The 19,776-nt window shown below is 43.3% G+C and overlaps 1 protein-coding gene across 4 annotated transcripts in view; it reads left to right on the forward strand.

The window, feature by feature from the left end:
- THRB (thyroid hormone receptor beta) overlaps window positions 1-19,282 on the forward strand; it is a 357,640-nt gene extending 338,358 nt beyond the window's left edge. For all 4 annotated transcript variants that reach the window (XM_045537904.1, XM_045537896.1, XM_045537913.1 and 1 more), the window contains 3 exons: window positions 4,495-4,641; window positions 10,200-10,458; window positions 15,009-19,282. In XM_045537904.1, the coding sequence (XP_045393860.1) occupies window positions 4,495-4,641; window positions 10,200-10,458; window positions 15,009-15,250 (648 nt within the window). In that variant the 3' untranslated portion in view covers window positions 15,251-19,282. The remainder of the gene's footprint in view (window positions 1-4,494; window positions 4,642-10,199; window positions 10,459-15,008) is intronic.
- Window positions 19,283-19,776: the final 494 nt, after the last annotated feature.

Genomic DNA, 19,776 nt, shown 5'->3' on the forward strand with positions numbered 1-19,776 from the left:
CAGACAGCCAGTCAGTCACGTGCTGAGCGAGAGCTGATGTCACACGGGCACACACCTGAATCTCTCCTTTTGTACCACTGCCCCAGAGAAGCCTTTCTGCATTCCTTGCCCCACATCCAGTCCCTCCTCAGCCCCTGTCTTCAGTCCCCAAGATGCATCTCAAATACATCTCCCTCCCTGCTGCCACCCCCACAGCCCAGCCCACTCCAGCCTGCCCAAACGACTGCTGTTGCCCGCCTGTTTTTCCTTTGGCTCCCCACAATAATCCCTTCTCCACACAGTAACCATAAAATACCTCTCCCCATTTACAGCCCTTCAGTGACACCCCACTGCATTTAGAATAAGCCCTTCTCCTCTCCATGGTGCACAGGCTCAGCATGCCGGGACCCCTGCTGCCTCCCCTCCCTCCTCTCATGCCGTCGCTGGGCTCTAGCCACGTAGCCTCCTTTCTGGCCTTGTGACTTTGCACTGGCTTTTCCCTCTGCCTTCAACGTTCTTCCTCCGGCTCTGTGGAAGGCTACCTCCTTGATGTTCTTCAAGTCAGAGCCCACACATTGCTTCTCAAAGGGGCCTTTGCTGACCACCCATCTCTGGACCCTCCTGTACTACCATGTCCCTCCAGTCTTATCGCAAACTAGAACTCCATGAATGCATGTTTCTTATTGACTGTCTGTCTATGAGCTACCGTGCAAGTTCCTTAAAGATGTATTGTTCATTACTGTAACCTCAGTATCTAAGACTAGGCCTGGTCCATCATACTTGCTCAATAAATATTAGTATAAACACACATTTATTCACTCACTCAACCAACAGGCATTTCATCCTCCACCATTTGGCCAATGCCTTGTACACAGTAGGCGAAGACATGTAAGGCTTATTCCCTACTTCCTTAAGAAGTTCATGTCTTTGACGTGTATTTACATAACTACAATAAAAAGTGATAATGATAAACGCCTAGATGCCATGTGGGTGACATATGTGCGTGTTCAAATGAGGTAGACAGTATTTCAAACTGAGGTCCTCTGGGGAGACATCTAGGAGGAGCTAGAATTTGAGCTGAGTTTTGAAGAATGGGTGGGATTTGGAACAGAGATGAGAGATGGAATTGGGGGCTTCAGAGAAAGCAAAACTCCAGAAAGAACGCAGCAGTGACGTAGAATAGGGCAAGGCAAGCTGGGGGACAGACATGGAGAATTCAGCTGGGCTGGCTCAGGAGGTCCATTTAGGACAAAGAGGAAGGAAATCAGAGTGGAGTTGTAAGTACCCCCATGAGCAGGCTAAGGCAGCTGGATCCACAGAGGCTAAAATGCAGGCTTCTGCCAGAGGTCTGTCCTGGTGAATCTACTAGCTGGAGACTTACCAGTATCTGAGCTTGATCTCGGTGCATAAATACAAACGCATGTATATGAGCAAAGGTATTTCATGTGGTGGTTTACAAGGCTATTAGCTGTATATGATACCTAATAGATGCAACTGATGTCAAATATTTGTGCTCTATTTTTAATGTCTTCCAAATATTTTAGCAAATTATGTGTCATCCTTATTGGTGAAAAATCTTTAGGGAAGTAACAAACAAATTTTCATTGCTCAACCTTGACTTCTCATATCTGGTGTCAACTCAGGTCAACTCATGGATGTATAGACGTATAGATATTCTTTTTTTGTTGTTGTTGTTCTGGTATCCAAGATTTTTATGGAGATAAACCTTAACAATATAATAGAAGGCTTTTATTTTGTATATAGTTTTACTTCAAGCAATTGTATTTGCTATTAAATACCCAGAGGTTTAAAAGTAAATATTTTTTCTACCCTGATCTATATTTTTAACAGAAAAGCTTGTGAAGTTGTTACATTTAGAGGTTTAATTTTAATTAAAATTGTCATATTTCCTTACATAATTTCTCTCATTTTTTCAAAACTTTAGAGGTGTCATAGGTGGTGATTCAAATACCCCATGCACCTAGAGGCTGAATGAAAATTATTAACATCAATATTTACCCACCAACATTTCAAAGGACACTGAACACCATATAAATCCAGTCAGATTAGCTCTACCAGCGTGCAATGAGGATATTTGGATTCAACCAGGCCAAAACCATGTTATTCAAATACGTTTATTTTATTTTTATTGCTAAAAAATGTTCATCCTACATGTATATCAATAATATATACATATATAATATTAGCTTTGTATATTTATATAATTTTTATATAAAACTCCCTACCTTTTTGAATGTGTGCCCACATTCCTTTTATCAGTTGAGCTTCACAACAGACTTGTTGAGTAGACAAGGTAGGTGAGATAAGCCTCACTTTCGGGGCTCAGAAGAAATTATAAAGCACAGCAGGGATGTCTGAAGGATACAGGGAGCACAGTACCCAAAGGAGAAGCGGATGTACCTTTTCCCTTAGCTCGATGTAGGTGAGAAAGAGGGAGAGAGAAGGGAGCTGTACGTGTGATTATTCCATCAATTCTCTCTGTATCCAGAAAGCCAGCGGAACGGTAGCCGTCTGTGGGCTTGCTATGCCAACAGTTGCCCCAAAACATCATCATTCATTATGAAAACACAACAGAAACCAGGTTTCATCCACTCACTGCCACCAAAACAAACACTAAAAAAATTAAGTAAAAAATAAACAGAAGAAATTGTTGGATAATCCAAAAAAGCCAAATGTTGTCAGCATTTGTTATGTAATATGTTTTTAAAATCTTCCCCTGGGCCTGTAACCATGACCCCAGCACCCTGGCAACAAGAGAGTAAAAGAATCATCTTTTGCTTTTCTTCCTGCTAAAAACTGGATGTGGGAAGAAACATGGTAACTGGCTTACTGAGCCACATTTGGTTACTGCTAGCACAGTGGTTCTCAAAGTGTGGTCCCAGACCCGTGGCATGGGCATGCCCTGGGAACTTGTGAGAAACGCAGATCTTTGGGCTGCACCGCTGCCCTACTGAATCAGAAACACGGGGCACGGGCCCGGCAATCGAGTGACTCTGATGCACACTGCACTTGGGGGACCACTCTGTCAGACCAACGTCTCCCCACGGGCAGTGTCCTCACTACTCTGAAGTGAGGCGTTGGGTCTCTCTCGACTCTCTCAGAGTGTCAGTTCCTTGTTTCCATCCCTCCTGCCCACCCTCCCCTGCCTCCTATCCCCACTCCCCCAACTCCTGGTGCCAAAGGAGAACTGACCTCATTCCTGTCCACTCACTGTGGCTCCAGGCAAAGGTAGTCACCAGCAGGCAATGCATGAGTCTCCTTGACCTCCTTGGGCACGTTCACAGTTTCCTGGAAGACAGCTGGACAAGCTGGCAAGGGGAGTGCTAAGAAAGTAGAAATTCTGTTCCCCAATGTCGAAAAGTGCACAGGAAGTAAAAGCCGTGTGGGGAGATGCAGAGTTCCTGGGCACATGGCTGTGGGGAGTCAGGGCCACCCAGACCCCAGACCCGGCCACCGCGGCTCGCCCTTAACCTTCCTAAGCCCTGGTTTGCTCACCTGCACAGCAGGGCTTGAGTGAGGTCTGCCTGGGGCAGGGTAGTGTGTGAAGGGGCTGGCTTACTCATGGGCCACAAGTAAATGGTGGTTAATATTATCACAAAGATGGGAAGGGGCAGTGGAGAGGACTGTTCCTGAAGGAAGCACTGGGTGACAGCAGGTGACAGCACCGAGAGAGACTCCCATGGACATCAAGAAGCCTAATGTGCGCACAAGTCACCTGGGGTCTGGCTAAAATGCTGATTCTCCCCATCAGTTCTGGGGAGGGGCCTGAGAGTCTACATTTCTAATAAGGCCCCAGTGACACCTGTGCTGCTGCCCCAGCCTTTGAGCAGCAAGACCATGGATGGTTCTTGAGCAAGTAAACGGCAAAGAGCCCTGGGGACGTTGAATTTGCCACTCCGTCCTAAGGTTTGCCAAGTTTCCTATAGGCAGCCTAGAGATCTCTGCCCTCAGCCGTCAAACTGGAGTTTGTAGGGCAGAGAGGAACTCTGAGCCCTGGCAGCTGGGTCGGAAAGCAAGAATGGATCCACAGGGCACTGCTTGCGAGGGCTCACCCATCGCCCTCCTCCATCACTGCCCATGCTCTGCCCACCTCCCATAGAGACACACACCAGAATATGCTGTGCTCTGGAAATGCCACCCAGAGGCCCTGGAATTCATGTCACCTGGCCTAAGTGTACTGTCTGTGCATTCAGAAGCAGAACCCAAATATTCCTCATTCTCTCTCTCTCTCTCTGTCTCTTTCTCTCTCTCTCTCTCTCCAGCAACATTCTTGTGAACATTATCACTGGGGGCCTATTAAAGCAATGGCCAAGACACATATCTTTGCTTAAAGAAATAAATGATGTATAAACTACAGTTTGTTAATAAATGGTGTGAGAACTGGAGACTGCACAGGATGCCAGTTCAGAAGAGATTTCCTGCCACGTGAGAAGTGTGATAAATAAAGCTCTTTTCAACGTCTTCATGAAAATCTTTCTTGTTTCTCCTCTTTAGCCAGAAGACATTGGACAAGCACCAATAGTAAATGCCCCAGAAGGCGGAAAGGTCGACTTGGAAGCCTTCAGCCATTTTACAAAAATCATCACACCAGCAATTACCAGAGTGGTGGATTTTGCCAAAAAGTTGCCTATGTTCTGTGAGGTGAGGAAATTGTTTTTCCTTCTGCATTATTTTTCACTAGAGTTTCATCAGTTTCCAGGAATACTGGGTATTATTTATAATTTAATATTAATTAGTAGGGACTTAGTCATATGAAAGCAATGTCAGTACAAAATAAAAATGCACTCTATTTCATTTGTATCTCCCACCTTCTCTATCTAGTCATCATGCATTAGCTTGTCCACATGAGGTCCATCAAGATCCCACCCCTCTGACTCCAGGCACTGGAAAATAGTGATGGAATAATAGCTTCCGTTTATTCCACACCTTTGATGTCCTAGTTACCATGCTGGAGTTTGCCCACATTAAACCCAATCCTTATAACAGATCTTCAGGGTAGCTTTTAATAACCCCATTTTACAGATGGGGACAATTAAGATTAAAGAGATTCAGTCACCCTATTCAAATGTGGTGTCACGGTTTGAACCTAGGTCTATATCCTTCCCACTGCATATCCCAGCAAGATGGCTGTGTGGTCACTACCTAATCCTCAAGAATAAGTTAAATGGTTGTCACAAAGCAAGCCTTGTAATATCTCCTTAAATCTTCCCTCTTTTCTTGTAAGCTCACTCTTTCTTGCCCCATCCTCAGAGCTGTCCCACCAGAGCTCATGGACTTTCCCTTTGGGACACTTTCTCCCTCACCTACCACATGGTGGCGGAGGGCACAGGTTGTGCAGTCCGCGCGTGGACAAGAATCCTAAACAAGTTATTTAATGTCTTCATAACTCAGTTACCTCATCTTTACAATGGGAATCACAATAGTGTCTACCTCTTAGAGCTATTGGGAGGTTTAAATGGGATAACATATGTAATGTGCTTAGACAGTGGCTGGGTCATAAGTATTCCATAAATTTTAGCTGCTAATGCTGCCATTATTTCATCTATTACATTTCCATCCTGTCTCCAACCTTCCTTTTTTTGAATCAAGTGGTGTTGACTATGTTTACTCGGGAACTTTTCCCTTTGGAAAGCTTTACCAGGTGCCAATCTATTGCTTTTTTCACTCTCAAGGGGACCCAAAAAGATACCAAATAGAGAGGGCCACAAGTGAGCCTCTTACTGTACGCTACTTGAGTGATAAGTGGTTCTAGTCTCACCTGGGAAGAAGCTGAGTTTTCTCACCTGGAATGACTCCCTGCTGCCTTCGCTCCCAGCTCACTTGTGTCTCTGAGTTCGCAATAACAGGAGCCCAGCTGGAATCAGAAAGACCTCACACATTAATGGGGACACTCCTCATTGCCAACTTCTGAGCCTCCATGAAAGCCATACCCAGGAGGACAGGGCAGTGGGCTTCAGGACACAGGTACCTGGCTCCCAGACCTCGCTGAGAGAGTGCATTGCCTCTCTCTCAGCCCCAGCTTTACTGTGGTGGGAGCCAGGTGTCTTAGGCTGCTATAACAGGATACCATAGACTAGGTGGCTTAAAAGCAACAGAAATTTATTTCCTACTGTTCTGGAGTCTGAAAATTCCAAGATCAAGGCGCTGGCAGATTAGGTGTCTGGTAAGGGCCTGCTTCCTGGTACGTAGACAGCTGTCTTCTCACTGTGTCCTCACACGGTGGGTGGAACAAAGGAGCTCTCTGGGGTCTCTTTAGTAAGGGCACAAATCCCATTCTTGAAAAACCCATCCTTATGACCTCATCACCTCCCAAAGGCCCCACCTTCAATACACCTCCTAATCACACTAGGGATAGGTTGCAACATATGAATTTGGGTGGACACAAACATTTATTCTGTAGTACCAGTCTATAGTACCCACAGCCTTGCAGTGGGAAAGACTCATATTCCATCCCTAGAGAAGTCAGTAAGTCCTGGGAAGGTATTCTGGTTTGGTGTGGAGTTTCCCGTGCCTTGGACATCTTTTATAAAAATTAACATTTATTAACATTTTGGAGGATATTACAAAAATGATACATAGTCATTGAAGATTTATACAGCACAATAAATGTAATGATTCATGGCAACACCACAAGACTGCTAACATTTTGGAGTCTATTTTAGTCTTTTTTCAAATATTTGTGTGTACACACACACATATGTATGAAATATTAAATTTTATTTCAGTTAAAATGCACATACCATAATGGTGAAGCTCAATAAATTTTTACAAACCCACCCACATGATCAGCAATAAGACAAAGAATGTCACCAGCACCCATCACTGTACCTAACTTTTTACCCTCAACCATAGGACTATATAAAATATCATTTACAGATTCTTTCACAAAAAGATTTTAATGACCACATAGTACTTCAAAGAATAAATCTACCATAATCTAGGTTATCTGTTTTTACTGGATCTGTAGTATATTTCCAATTTTTCATTAATAAAAATATGCTGCAATGAATGTTCTGGTGACCATGCCTTGCTCACATCGCTGACTGTGTCCTAATGGTAAAGCCCAGGCATGGAATTTGAGGGCCAGGGTACACAGGCTTTGGTATGTGTTGCCAGATTGTCCTTGAGAGAGAAAATGTGTGCACTCTCACATCTGTGCCGGGGCACTTGTTTCCCCTCACTCTTGCCAACTCTGGCTGTCATCTTTTTTTGTTCATGGGGCTGGTTTTGTCTTCCTGGACGTCTCTTGGTCCTCTCTCTCCCTGGCTGTGTCCCTCAGCCCTCAGTCCTTGGGTCTGAAGAGGAACAATAGTGAGTTTGCTACTCCTGCGGCTCGAGCCAGCCTGCCAGTCTCATAGTGCCCTTTGAATGCTCACCAGAGATGTTTTTTTTTTAAATGTAAAGCTCGTGTAAACCAACCACTGAAGAGATATTTCCATCAAAGAAAGAAAAAAAGAAGCCATTTCTACTACCCACCACCAGGAAAAAACACACTGTGCACTTACGTCCATGGCAAGGGTGAGGGGCCACATGGAACTTTTCAAGCTTGGGCTGTGGCCAGATTATCTGTTCAAGTTTTCCTTAGAAGTTTAAGCCTGCTTCATTGTCATGATTCCATCTCTGTTTCAACCCTGATATTTTGTGGTCTCCAAATCACAAAGGAGGAGGGCAGAGATGCATGTTTCCAGTGTTTGTGGCCTCCCAGGGACCTTTCAGCCTTTTATACTCTCTTTGAAACCCAAAAGAGGGTAATGAACTGTGTAGGCCCCTGAGCTACCTGGGGAGTGGGTTGGAGATTTCAGGTGGTCTTGAGAGCTAAGAGTCTCTTGCCAGAGGCAGTTTGATATATCTGCTGTTCAAACTGTGCTCTTGGCAGTTGTTCTGCTAAGATCCATGCCAGCCCACCAAACAAGGTTTAGTGACACCAGGGGCTTCATGAGATCTAAAATTATTGCTGGCAGAGCTGCCAAAACAACACACAAGAACCACTCGTAGAGTGCAAGCCCCTGTCATCTTTGCCAATCAACCTGAGTGATGTTCTTCTAAGGAGACAGGAAGAACCTGTGGGAGTATCCCTGGTCTCTGTCGGTCAGGCCCTTGTCGGGGCTTCTCACAGTGAAAGCATTTTGGCAAGTGCACGAGAGATTATTTGCCCACGTGTTGAAATAAATCTCACCAGGATCTTACAAACCTCTCTTAAAAGAAAAAGTATCTAGCCCGTTTTTAAACCATTGGAGATCCTTTGCAAATACTTACTCAGCTTTTACTAAAGGTTGAACTATTCATCAACAGTTAGTAGGTTGTAAAAAGAAAATTTCTACTTCATCTATAATCAGACTTGGCTTCAAAGGTAAATATTACCCAAAAGTTTGCATAGTGACAGATTTAATAAAAAATGGTTTGATCTGATTAGAAATTTCTAGTCCAGTCATTCTCAGGAGTGGGGTCCGGGAAGTAACAACATGAGGACTACCTGGGAATTTGGGAGAAATTCAAAATTCAGGGGGTGGGGCCAGCAATCTGTGTTGAACAAGTCCCTAGGAGATCCTGATGGGGTAGAAATGTAGATCAACAACCCTCGGTTGCAGAGCCAGCCTCTCCCTCTCCAGCCAGTTTCCCATCTCACCTATAGAGGATCTATCCACACTTGAGTTTCCTATTTCCTACCATGCCCTTGGGCCAAGAACCCAAGGATATAACTGAGGAGTACAAATCTGAACCTATACGAAAGCAAATCACAGTGCTCTTTCAAAAAGATGGGTGGAAAGGGAGACTTTATATGTGTGGATTTCAGAACCAAGTATGCAATGACTTTTATTCTGTAGAAAAAGCTAAGCAATTTGAAATTAGACGGAAAAGTGACTTGGCTGAGCTAGTGAAAAAATATGAAATGCCCAGTATTTTAAATGTAATGCAGTAGTATTACTTTCACTTTTATATAATAACCTAAATTGGACTAGTCGAGTATTGCCGAGAGCATTTCCCAAAAGGAATTTGTAACTGCTTTAATCAAGAGATAGAGATTATATGTAATTTACATATTCATTATTTATGGGAACTTAGTCATATCCATGGTACTTCAAAAAAGTATGTTCTCTTCCTTTCTTGGCATTGGATTCTAGCTTCAAATCCTAGCCTCACCCACAAAACATTCATGTGACATCCTCCCCCCACCAGCATGTTACCATCTCAGTGTCTGGGCTCCCACATCTGTAAGTAAAATTGGAATTAGAATATTTACTTCACTGTATTGCTGTGAAGATTAAACCAGGGGATGCATGTAAATCTTGGCATGATGCTCAATTTATCAAAAATACCCATTAACTAATAGCCTTTCAAACTATTTTGATAATAGCATTTAGTTAGACATTCTCCCTCTCCAGAAAATTAAATTCTGTTTTTTTTATTATTTTGCCTATTAGTGAAGTTTTTTTTTTAAGTTTATTATTAATGTTATCACATTATCACAAATCCTAATTGACAGGGTAAGCAAATGAGCTTAAAAGGAGATTGCAACACTGGCAGAAAGATCCAGTATGTCGAGTAATTCCAGTGTGTGAGATACTGAGAAGAATATAACCTTAGGAGCCAGCAAGTCTGAATTCTGGTCTTCCCTCTGCCCTTAGCTAACTGGTTGTCCTCGGGCAAAGTTTGTGTATCTCTGGGCCTCGTGGGTAACATGCATCTGTCAGCAACCTTCTAGTTCTATGCCTTTTAAGAGGCTCAAAGAGCAAACTTGTTTCAAAAACCAGAGAGAAGCCAAGTTGCCAGCTCAACAGTGGAGTCAGCTATTAACTATTGGAGCTACAAGACCAAAAAAAAAATTAGTGAGTTTAACATAAACCCTGATCTTAAGCAGTTATCAGTTGGAGTTATGATACCACCAAAATGCCCCCAAACTAAGGGGTTATTATCACAGTTTCACACATGACTGTACTACCACTTGGAGATCTATATCTGTCATAAAGAAATGCAGACTACTGAGATTAAAGTTGGTGAAGATTACAACCAGCTTGGGGTATGAAAAATGGTTGTTGAAAGTCTACAGCCAAGCAGGGAAGGAAAAACCATGGACTCAAAAAATGCAGAACTAATGTTGATCCCAGAAGGTTATTCTCGTTGCTTTTGAGATACTGCATGTTATTCCTGACAGGCATTTGTCCACTTGTTCTTTGCTGATGTGGGCTGGTTCTTTTCAGCTGCCATGTGAAGACCAGATAATCCTCCTCAAAGGCTGCTGCATGGAGATCATGTCCCTTCGCGCTGCTGTGCGCTATGACCCAGAAAGTGAGACTTTAACCTTGAATGGGGAAATGGCAGTGACACGGGGCCAGCTGAAGAATGGGGGTCTTGGGGTGGTGTCTGACGCCATCTTTGACCTGGGCATGTCTCTGTCTTCTTTCAACCTGGATGACACTGAAGTAGCCCTCCTTCAGGCTGTCCTGCTGATGTCATCAGGTGAGTATGCCTAGACTCGTTACTGGGCGTCCAAAGAGCTCTTGCTTGTCCCGTGTTAATTCCAATTGCTTGATCAGTTTTTAATCCCCCTTTGGCTTCAGAAACATAGTTCACTCTACTTCAGCAAGAAATTGGGGGTTTTCCAATGGACTGGGGACGAAAGGGGGTGTCAGGTGTCTGATGCTTTTTGCAGTCTCCAAGGGTAGTAGGAAGAAACCAAAAGAGACATCTTAAAGACTCTATGAAATGATCCACCTTCAGTGGACACTACCCAGCCTGCTCCGTAGTCTTCAGCCAACCCTGCCTCCTTCTGGTTTGGGGTATGCAAGACATGGATGCAGGTAACCACACCATTCTGTGTTAAATTCTGTGTATGGAAACCACGTGTGAGAACTAGAGTTTGTTCATGGCTCAGCTACAGCCTAAGTTTCAGTTATCTGTTGCCATATAGCACACCAACCCAACACTTAGTGGCTTAAAACATCCAAGATGGCTGGAGTTGGTGCTGAGACATCAGACACAAATTTAAATCTGTCCCCATGCACCCTTTCCTCTTGTAGGGTAATTAGACTTCTTACTTGGCTGTTGGATTTCAAGAGGGAGAGTTCTAAGCACATGAAAGCAGAAGTTGCAGATCTTTTAAGGCCCAGTCTTAAGTCACACAGCATCACCTCAGCCACATTGGATTGGTCCAATCAAGTCTGAGCACCAGCCCAGATTCAACAGTCCACCCCTAGATGGGAGAAACAGCAAAGAATCGGTAGCCATCTTTAATCCACCATAGCTCATTCTCAAAAACCTCTGACTCCCGTTGCTGAAGGGTAAATAATACTACTGATCCTTTTTTCTTCAGGGATCATGTCATAATAAACAAGAAATACAAAACACATCACACTTTCAGGGAAGCTAGTCTTTAAATAGAAGGTGGTTTCAGAGTCATCCTCCGCCTCTACAGAGCACCCTAAGTTTAGCTGTGCTATAGCACTTGTCACTTTGCTCTATGACTACCTACTTACCTTGTCCATATCTCCCTGTGGACTGTTTATTTTTTGAGGACATAGATGTGTCTCATTGTACACCGAGAACCTAGGTCAGTGTATGGTAGAATTCAAGAAATGTTTATTAGATAAATGGCTGGATATGTGGGTAAAATATCAGTCACAAGTACATTGAGAATCCTCTGTAGAGTTGATGCTTCCTAGTTAACTCAGTAGAATTCTTTTTGTAAGCTGATCCAGAAATTTATTCGCTACAGGAAATTTAGATATGGCTGGCTTTTAAAAAAGAAATAATTGTTTATATTATGGAGAATTTCAAATATAAGTATAGATAGAATAGTATAATGAATCCTCTTGTACACTGTGGTAGACAGACTCTCAGGTGGCCCCCCATACTCCTACCTCCTGGTGCTCCCACTCGGATAATCTCCTCCCCTTCAGTGTATGCAGACCCCATGACTTGCTTCTAACCTGGAGAATATGGCAAATTCAACGTCAGCCCCATGGGACCATTTTGTGTAATCTGATATTCCCCCTTGCTGGCAGATTTACTCTAGAGAGTCTCCATGCCAGCTTCCTGGGGTAAATGGCTGTGTTAAGAAAGTTCACGTGACAGGGAACTGCAGATGGCCTCTAGAGCTGAGGGTGGTCTCCAGTGACAGCCAGCAAGAAACCAGGGCCTTCAGTCCTTCAAGAGAATTACTCTCAAAAAAATAAAACTTATAGCTTTATCTAAGGACTTCCTGCATGACTTTCAGTGACCACTTACCCCCCCCCACCCCCGCTTCTCTGGGCTTCGGTGACCTTTAAAATAAACAAATGGAACTGCATAGCTGGGCCTCAAAGTAATTTTTTTAGCTGAGATTTTAGTGGTACAAAGACAGTTTTAAATAACATTGAATCACATCGTGAGTAAGCAATTTCTTTTACAATTTTCTTCCTGGTTATATCTCCTTCGAAAGAAGGCAAAGAGAGGAATGCAGTGTGGTGCTAGTCTGCCTTCAACACCTAACACTTGCTAACCTTCCTTTCAACAAAGAGAGAGGGGATCTCAGGCGTAACCCCCAGCAAGAACTGTCAGCTAAAATGTAATGAAGGTTTATGCCAGGCATCCATTTTTGTGGTTATCTCCTATTTATAACAAATAGGTTTTTCTTACTGAATAATATGATATTTCCTCTATAGTGAGGCAATTTAACAGATTATTAAGTAAATAAATCTAAGATAGATAAAGGGAGTAGTTGGAGATGGCAAGAATTGTGAATGTAATGCCAAATGCTATCAAATACCCAACTAAAGGATTCTTCCCAATTCTCTCATTGTATGAGGCTGACACTGCCTGACAGCCATGGGACAACTTAATAACTTTTTAAAACCTTATCCACCCTAGTGATGTGGGCCCTGTTCATTAATACTGCCAGGACCACGAAAATAGTACAAGACATTGTACATTTGGCAAATGACAGCTACCTATTGGAGCCCCAAGGCTCCAGTTTCTCCTCCTTAGCAGCCTTGTCTTCTAAGCCCCACATTTTATTTGACATTTCAGTTGCATAATATCTGAGATCTTTTCTTCAAAACCTTTTCCAAGAGCTACTACTGAGTTCCTTGGTCCTGTGATGATAAGCAAAGAGCAAAACTGGAAATGATCTGAAAGATATTTCGTTGAGAACTTTTGTCTTGAGGAGCTAAAATCAGTCTTTGGTCTTTAAAATATTTCTCACTTCATAAACCTGTTTAGTACAATTCAAGCATCATCAAAATGTCAGTTCATTCTCTCTCTATCATTTTATGACTACTTTATCTTTATCTCTCATCAAAGGACAGAGTTTTGATGCCACAAAACCCAGGTGATTTTTTCCCTTTGAAGGAATACATCCAAAGCACTATTATGTTGATTTTCTTTTTTTTTTGGTTGTTTGTTTTTGTTTTTATTTTTTTATTTTTATTTTTTATTTTTTGAGACACAGTCTGGCTCTGTTGCCCTGGCTAGAGTGCCATGGCGTCAGCCTAGCTCACAGCAATCTCAAATTCCTGGGCTCAAGCAATCCTCCTGCCTCAGCCTCCTGAGTAGCTGGGACTACAGGCATGCGCCACTATGCCCGGCTAATTTTTTCTATATATATTTTTAGTTGTCCAGATAATTTCTTTCTATTTTTAGTAGAGACAGGATCTCGCTCTTGCTCAGGCTGGTATCGAACTCCTAACCTCGAGCAATCCTTCTGCCTCGGCCTCCCAGAGTGCTGGGATTACAGGCATGAGCCACCACGCCCGGCCTGTGTTGATTTTCTATTTGAATCAAAAGTTAAAGGACGCTGTGGAGAACCCTTCTTGCACACTTGAAGAAAGAGAGAAGATAGGAGAGGGAGAGAGGGGGGAGTGAGAAGATCCACAGAGCAGCAGCATCAAATACGAAGGAAAACACAAAATTAAAAAGGCACAGATTGCCATCTGAACCAAATAGGGGATTCCAAAAGCCCATATAGTTTGTTCAGACTCAGAAGGGTGGATTGAGACATTAGCCCTGACCCTTCCTTGCAGAGGAAGCAGAACCCCATTTAGATTCCTGCTGATATAGACACTTGAATAACTGGACTCTTGACATGTGAATTCATCTGCTCACAGCCACAAAGAGCAAACTAAGGGAACCAAACAGGGTGTGACAGGCCTCCTAGAGCTATTTGAGGGCCTCATCCAGGTTTATAGATTATTTTTGTCACCCAAATGTCTGCAGCCCGGCTTTTCCCCAGTCATCCAGCCTCATTCCTTTATTTGTCACCTGTTGGAAACCGACTGGAGCCCCTCCCAAACGCCACGGGAAGCCCAGTGGTTCGCCCAGGACTTGGGAAGATTTCCAGGGCTTTCCAGGGTCATGGTCTCCTCTCACCCCAGCCCCCACTGTGGCTGTTCTCTTCTCTGCACGGGGTGACTCTGGCATGGATGACCTCCTCTTTCCTTTTCATTTTAATTTTCCAAATTGCCACCAGCCCAAGGCTGCTACCAGTAGCAATTTCACTAAAGGTGTAAGTGAAGGGAAAGGGTGGTTCATTGCAGTTAGGCAAACAACTTAAAATTAGGCTTTGTGCTTCTTTGTCTTCAAGAGAATTTCCTATTGTCCAACATTCCTCCTTTGGCTTCCAGGCCTCTCGTGATGTCCCCGGTCCCTTTACACGTCTCCCCTTCTATGCTCATCCTCCGCTCTCTCTCAGGCAGCCAGTGGAAACTCAGAATTGTTCCCCTCTTTGTGCAGAATATTTCAGCTATGTTAGGCTTCTCCTTCTGTACCCCAGGAGGGAGGCACTGCCTTTCATACCCAAGGAGGTCATTTGTCTAAACCAGAGATATTTATCTGAACAAAGCACTAACACCCTTCATAGAAATGATGCCACTACCCTGGTCTCTTGGTCCCGGGTGCCCCAGAGTTCATGTTGCATCCACACTCATAACCAAGAGGGAAAACTCCCAGATCTGCCCACTCCCACTAGAGGCCTTGAAGGCAAGCCTACCCCTTTCCACCTCTGAAATAATATCCATCTTCTTCCTTCCCCTCAGATCGCCCAGGGCTCGCCTGTGTTGAGAGAATAGAAAAATACCAAGATAGTTTCCTGCTGGCCTTTGAACACTATATCAATTACCGAAAACACCACGTGACACACTTTTGGCCAAAACTCCTGATGAAGGTGACAGACCTACGGATGATTGGAGCCTGCCATGCCAGCCGCTTCCTGCACATGAAGGTGGAATGCCCCACGGAACTCTTTCCCCCTTTGTTCTTGGAAGTGTTTGAGGATTAGACTGACTGGCTTCATTCTCATAATTCCTACAGCACTACTGGGTGTCGTTTCATTCCATTGCCTAGCTCCTTTTTGTTTGTGTCTTTGTTTCTTTGTGTTGGGAGGCATTGTTCAGGGGTAAAGGGAGGTTGTCCTTGGCATACTCACAGATGAAACTGCCCCTTGAATGGGAGTCCTTGTAGCTATTGCATTTCGTTCTCCAGTCCTTTGATGTGAATGCTTTGAAGGTTTTTCAGTTGTGGAGGTGGGGTAGGGGACGCTCATTCACTCACCAGCACCAAGCCATCACCAGCTCCCGCCTGTCCCTGGTCGGAGACTCGAGCAAGCAAAATGGCGCTGCAGAAGAACAAAGAAGGCTTAAAACCAAGATAACACGGCCATTCTGATCCAATCCTGATTTTTCCAGGGCTCAAGTTAGCAGTGCACAGACCACCTTTGGTTAGACGTGCTGTCAACATTTTAGGGAAGGACTCAAACAAATTTTCATTTTCCAGCACTCTTTATTCTCTCCTAGCATCATAACTTGGAGTGTACAGGAATATTTGTGGCCTAAAAAATCAGCTGTCCTTTCAGTATCAATTTTATAACCTTATGATTTAGTTCAAGTTATACAAGGACATATAACTCAAGGATGTGTAGCTATTTGACTGACTGAGGCCAAAAAGGAAAATAATTGTCTTCAATGAGCCCAAAGAAATTAGAAATCTTCACCAATGTCAGTGACTCCACAGTTTCCAAAAATTCACATAGTATTACCTCCCAGTAGGAAGTCTTTGCAGTGTAGGCTCAAAGAACATTTCCACAGAAATCAAACCTATTTACAAGGAGTCATCCCTTTTCAATGGCATCTGCTCTGTCATCTCCCAAGCTCCTGAAGTTTTTTTATCCTGGTTGCATCTTTGCTGAACTGACAACAGATTTCCCTATGGATTAAATCTTCTAATCAAGAAGAGATAACAAGCTGAAATGTGAGTCTTGTTCTGGAGGAATTCTGAGGAGGAATGAGTGTGGCTACATTTTAAGTTGAAGGAAAAATGCAGTGTTCTGAGAGCCCCTTCAGGAAGCTTGAGGATGCTTCCTTCTGGTCTTAGAGCTTCAAGCTCTTTGCTTTACTCACAAATGTCTCCCAGTCCCCCTTTTTCCTCCGACTTTGAGGCACTAAATAGCTTGACTATCTCTAAACAAAGACTAACCCCGCCACTGACCCTCTGCCCAAAAGGAGCACTCCCCTGACAGAAACTCAACAGAAAACACCTGCAGACCATATCCGCAGACACTCACTTTCTCTCCCCATCCAACCCACCTCCCCAGCAACCTGCACTGGAGTAGCTTGTGCCCCGAAAACAAAGGGTGACACCTCATCACTTCAACATCAGAAATTGGGCAAAGAATGTACCCATGTAATTGAATGTATCTCATTCTTCACTGGCATAGTAGATATAAACTACTCCTTTGCCTGCCTTTTACTGCCTTATCCTGGAAATATAGGGGAAAATAAGCCATATCAGTGAGATTTACCTAAAAGCAAAGGAAAGAAAGTCACTGTGAAAACCAAGTGGTCTAGTTTTTTGTAAGTTTGGTGGAGCAGAACTGGCCCAGAAGCTAGAGTATCTGAGTCTCAGTTTGTGCTCTGCCATCTGGTAGATTTGTGACCTTAGGGCTTGGTTTTCTCACCTAGTGAATAAGTTATGATCTCTGAAATCCTTCCCACACTTAATATTGCATGAATTTCAGATGGGGAAATCTGATTTTTCGGATGGTTTCTTTCACATTCAAATTTCTAGCTTTATTGGATAAAAAGTATAGCCCACTTCCCAGTTAAGGAATATATATTTGGTCTACAGCCATACCTCCCTGAACGCGCCCGATCTCGTCTGATCTCAGAAGCTAAGCAGGGTCGGGCCTGGTTAGTACTTGGATGGGAGAAATATATATTTGGTACTGACTGGAAATACGAATTTGATATAATACCAGTCAACTATTTGGAGGCCTTGGAAAAAGAAGAGGAACAGCATCAAAAATCTCAAGTATGATTGGAAATAATTGGGGGCAGGGGAGAATTACATGTTCAACGCACTAAAGCAATTTTACTGGCTTCTGGGAAAAAGGAAACATGAGCATCACTATGGAATTTGTTAATCAGAGAAAGGAAGTAGGTGAAGAGATTAAAATTATAAGCATGAAGTTCACGGGCAGATTACCTGCTCTGACTTTACAGACAGGTTTTTGTGCCATTTTTTTTTTTTTTTTTTTTTTTTGGTTTTGTTTTGTCTAGGCTTGCTTTGTTAACATCTCAGTTTCCTCTGTTTGGCTCTCCTTAGAGAACTACTCTTTGAAAGAGAAACACTTAGCCACCTCTGCGCTCCAGGGGAACTCTGAGCAGCTTTGCTCTCTGGGGCAAGTTTTCTTCCAAAGGGCATGAGAGGAAGGCAAGCAGGTGGGTACGGGACAGGTTCGTAGACTCCTGGGCACCAGGCCTTCTGGAAGAAGTTTCCTCATTTTGTTTGATATATACTGATATTCCGTAGTATATCAGACACCCAGATTCAAATGTAAGTAGAGAGCCTGATCTCAAGCGAAATCAGAATGCCTTGGAGGTTAATCACAATTGGGAATTCACCAAACAGTACAGCCTATCTGCAGTAATCCAGTAAGCCAGCCAGCCCCAAGGAAAGGAAAGTTTGATCTTCAGTTCCTTGAGGGATCGCCTGAAGCAGGCAAACCTCTGGTGTAGAAATCTTGTTGAAGGCTGAATACTTTATGCTAAGTAGGACAAGCCTTAGAGTACTTCAGGCTGAAAGGAAAAGCTATAGGACTCAAAGGTTCATGAGCCTTTGAGCCGGTAGTCAAAGCGACTAAACTCATTCCTTCTGAAACTGACAGAGGTACTTAGTGCATCTCAAGACTCCATCTCATAAAACTCAATCGTGGGGCATTTGCTCTGGATTTTTTTTTAAACATTTTTTCATGAATTGTCCCAACTTTCAAATCAAGTATGGACTTGATGGAAACACCCTTTGCACCTGCCCCCCACCGGGGGGAGACGTCCCGGTACAGGAGAACACACCCGTTACGCTGGGATTCTTATTTATAAATCACTTCACTTTAGAGATGAGTGGTGTATGTGCGTGTGTGTGATTGTGTGCGCGTGTGCACGTGTGTTTGTAGCCCTCAAGTGTACTTTACTCTTCAATTTAGATGTGCAGTATTTCCAGAAATAGTGAAAAAAGTAAGATCTTTCCTTCTTTATGATTCTGCTGAAAACACCACGTGCCGCCTCAGAGCTTTTTCTAGTCAAATGAGCCTCAGTCCTCAATGACGCGCTTGACGTGTTGATGCCTCAGCCCAGCGAAGCCCCCTCCCTTGTGCCCCGAGTGACACCTCTTCAGTCCACAGTGCAGTCACCGGGTGGACTGCCAGGCCCCGGTGCTGCACCAGCAACGTCGTTCTCGTTGCTCCTCTGTGAACAGGGGTACAAGCCTTGGCCCCTCCTCGACACTACGCACCCCCAGACTCAGCCTCCAAGGAACCGCTGAGCACCCTCAAAGCATGTCATTGTCAGTGATACCTTTTTATTCTACAGAACTCTAACCTATTCGTGTCATATTGACCTTTTGCTGCATGAGTCATAAATTATGAAATCGGTCTTATGGTTTTTGAAACGTAGCCAGCATTTGTAAGGCTAAACCTTTTTCATGAACTGAATTGAAGTGAACAACCAAGCCACAGTTCCTCTTCAAAAGGAGAGTGATGGCAGACATTTGAATCTCTTTGCCCTTTCCAACGGCTATTGCATCAGGTTCTAAAATAAGCTCGTAATTTTTCCTGTTATTTTAATAATATGGAAATATTAGCATAGTGTTTCTTTTGATAGTGATAGACTATAATCCATATTTAAATTTTATAGAGAAGAAATTTTATTGTACTGTGATGTAGATATTTATTATCCAGGTAAGGATTTGCCCGGTGTGTATTTTTTACAATTGAGACATTTTACTTTAATCTTTAAAAAAAAATACATTAAACACACACACACACACACACACACACACACAACAGACTAGGGGGGAAAAAAGGTTTGGCCTTATCACAGAATTTTTACTGTGCTGTATAAATGTTTGCAAATGCAAAAAGTGTGCATTTCTGGTGTGTTTCCACATTAATTAATGCCGCCTTCAAGAGCAATATTGTGCAGATAAGATGCTATTTGTGGCTTTCTGTTGCACAGTTAAAACTGACCCACCTTATGCACAAGACAATCAAATATAAATCTGTCCTCCTCAGGATGCAGATAATACTCATGTAAATTATGGAGCACAATGTAAGACGAAAGAAGACACTTTACACATGTATTGTTGATATAGCATTATCAGGGCATGAACGAGCTGACGCAACATTATGCCACTTCTTCTTTTCTTTTCTTCTTCTTTTTTTTTTTTTTGGTTCTCCCTTATTAACTTGGCATTTCTAATTTGACCATAGAGCCAAATTAGTTCTCCATGCTCTTCTCAGAGAAAACACTTTAT

Source organism: Lemur catta, chromosome 1 (assembly GCF_020740605.2).
Source record: "Lemur catta isolate mLemCat1 chromosome 1, mLemCat1.pri, whole genome shotgun sequence".
Classification (NCBI taxonomy): domain Eukaryota; kingdom Metazoa; phylum Chordata; class Mammalia; order Primates; family Lemuridae; genus Lemur; species Lemur catta.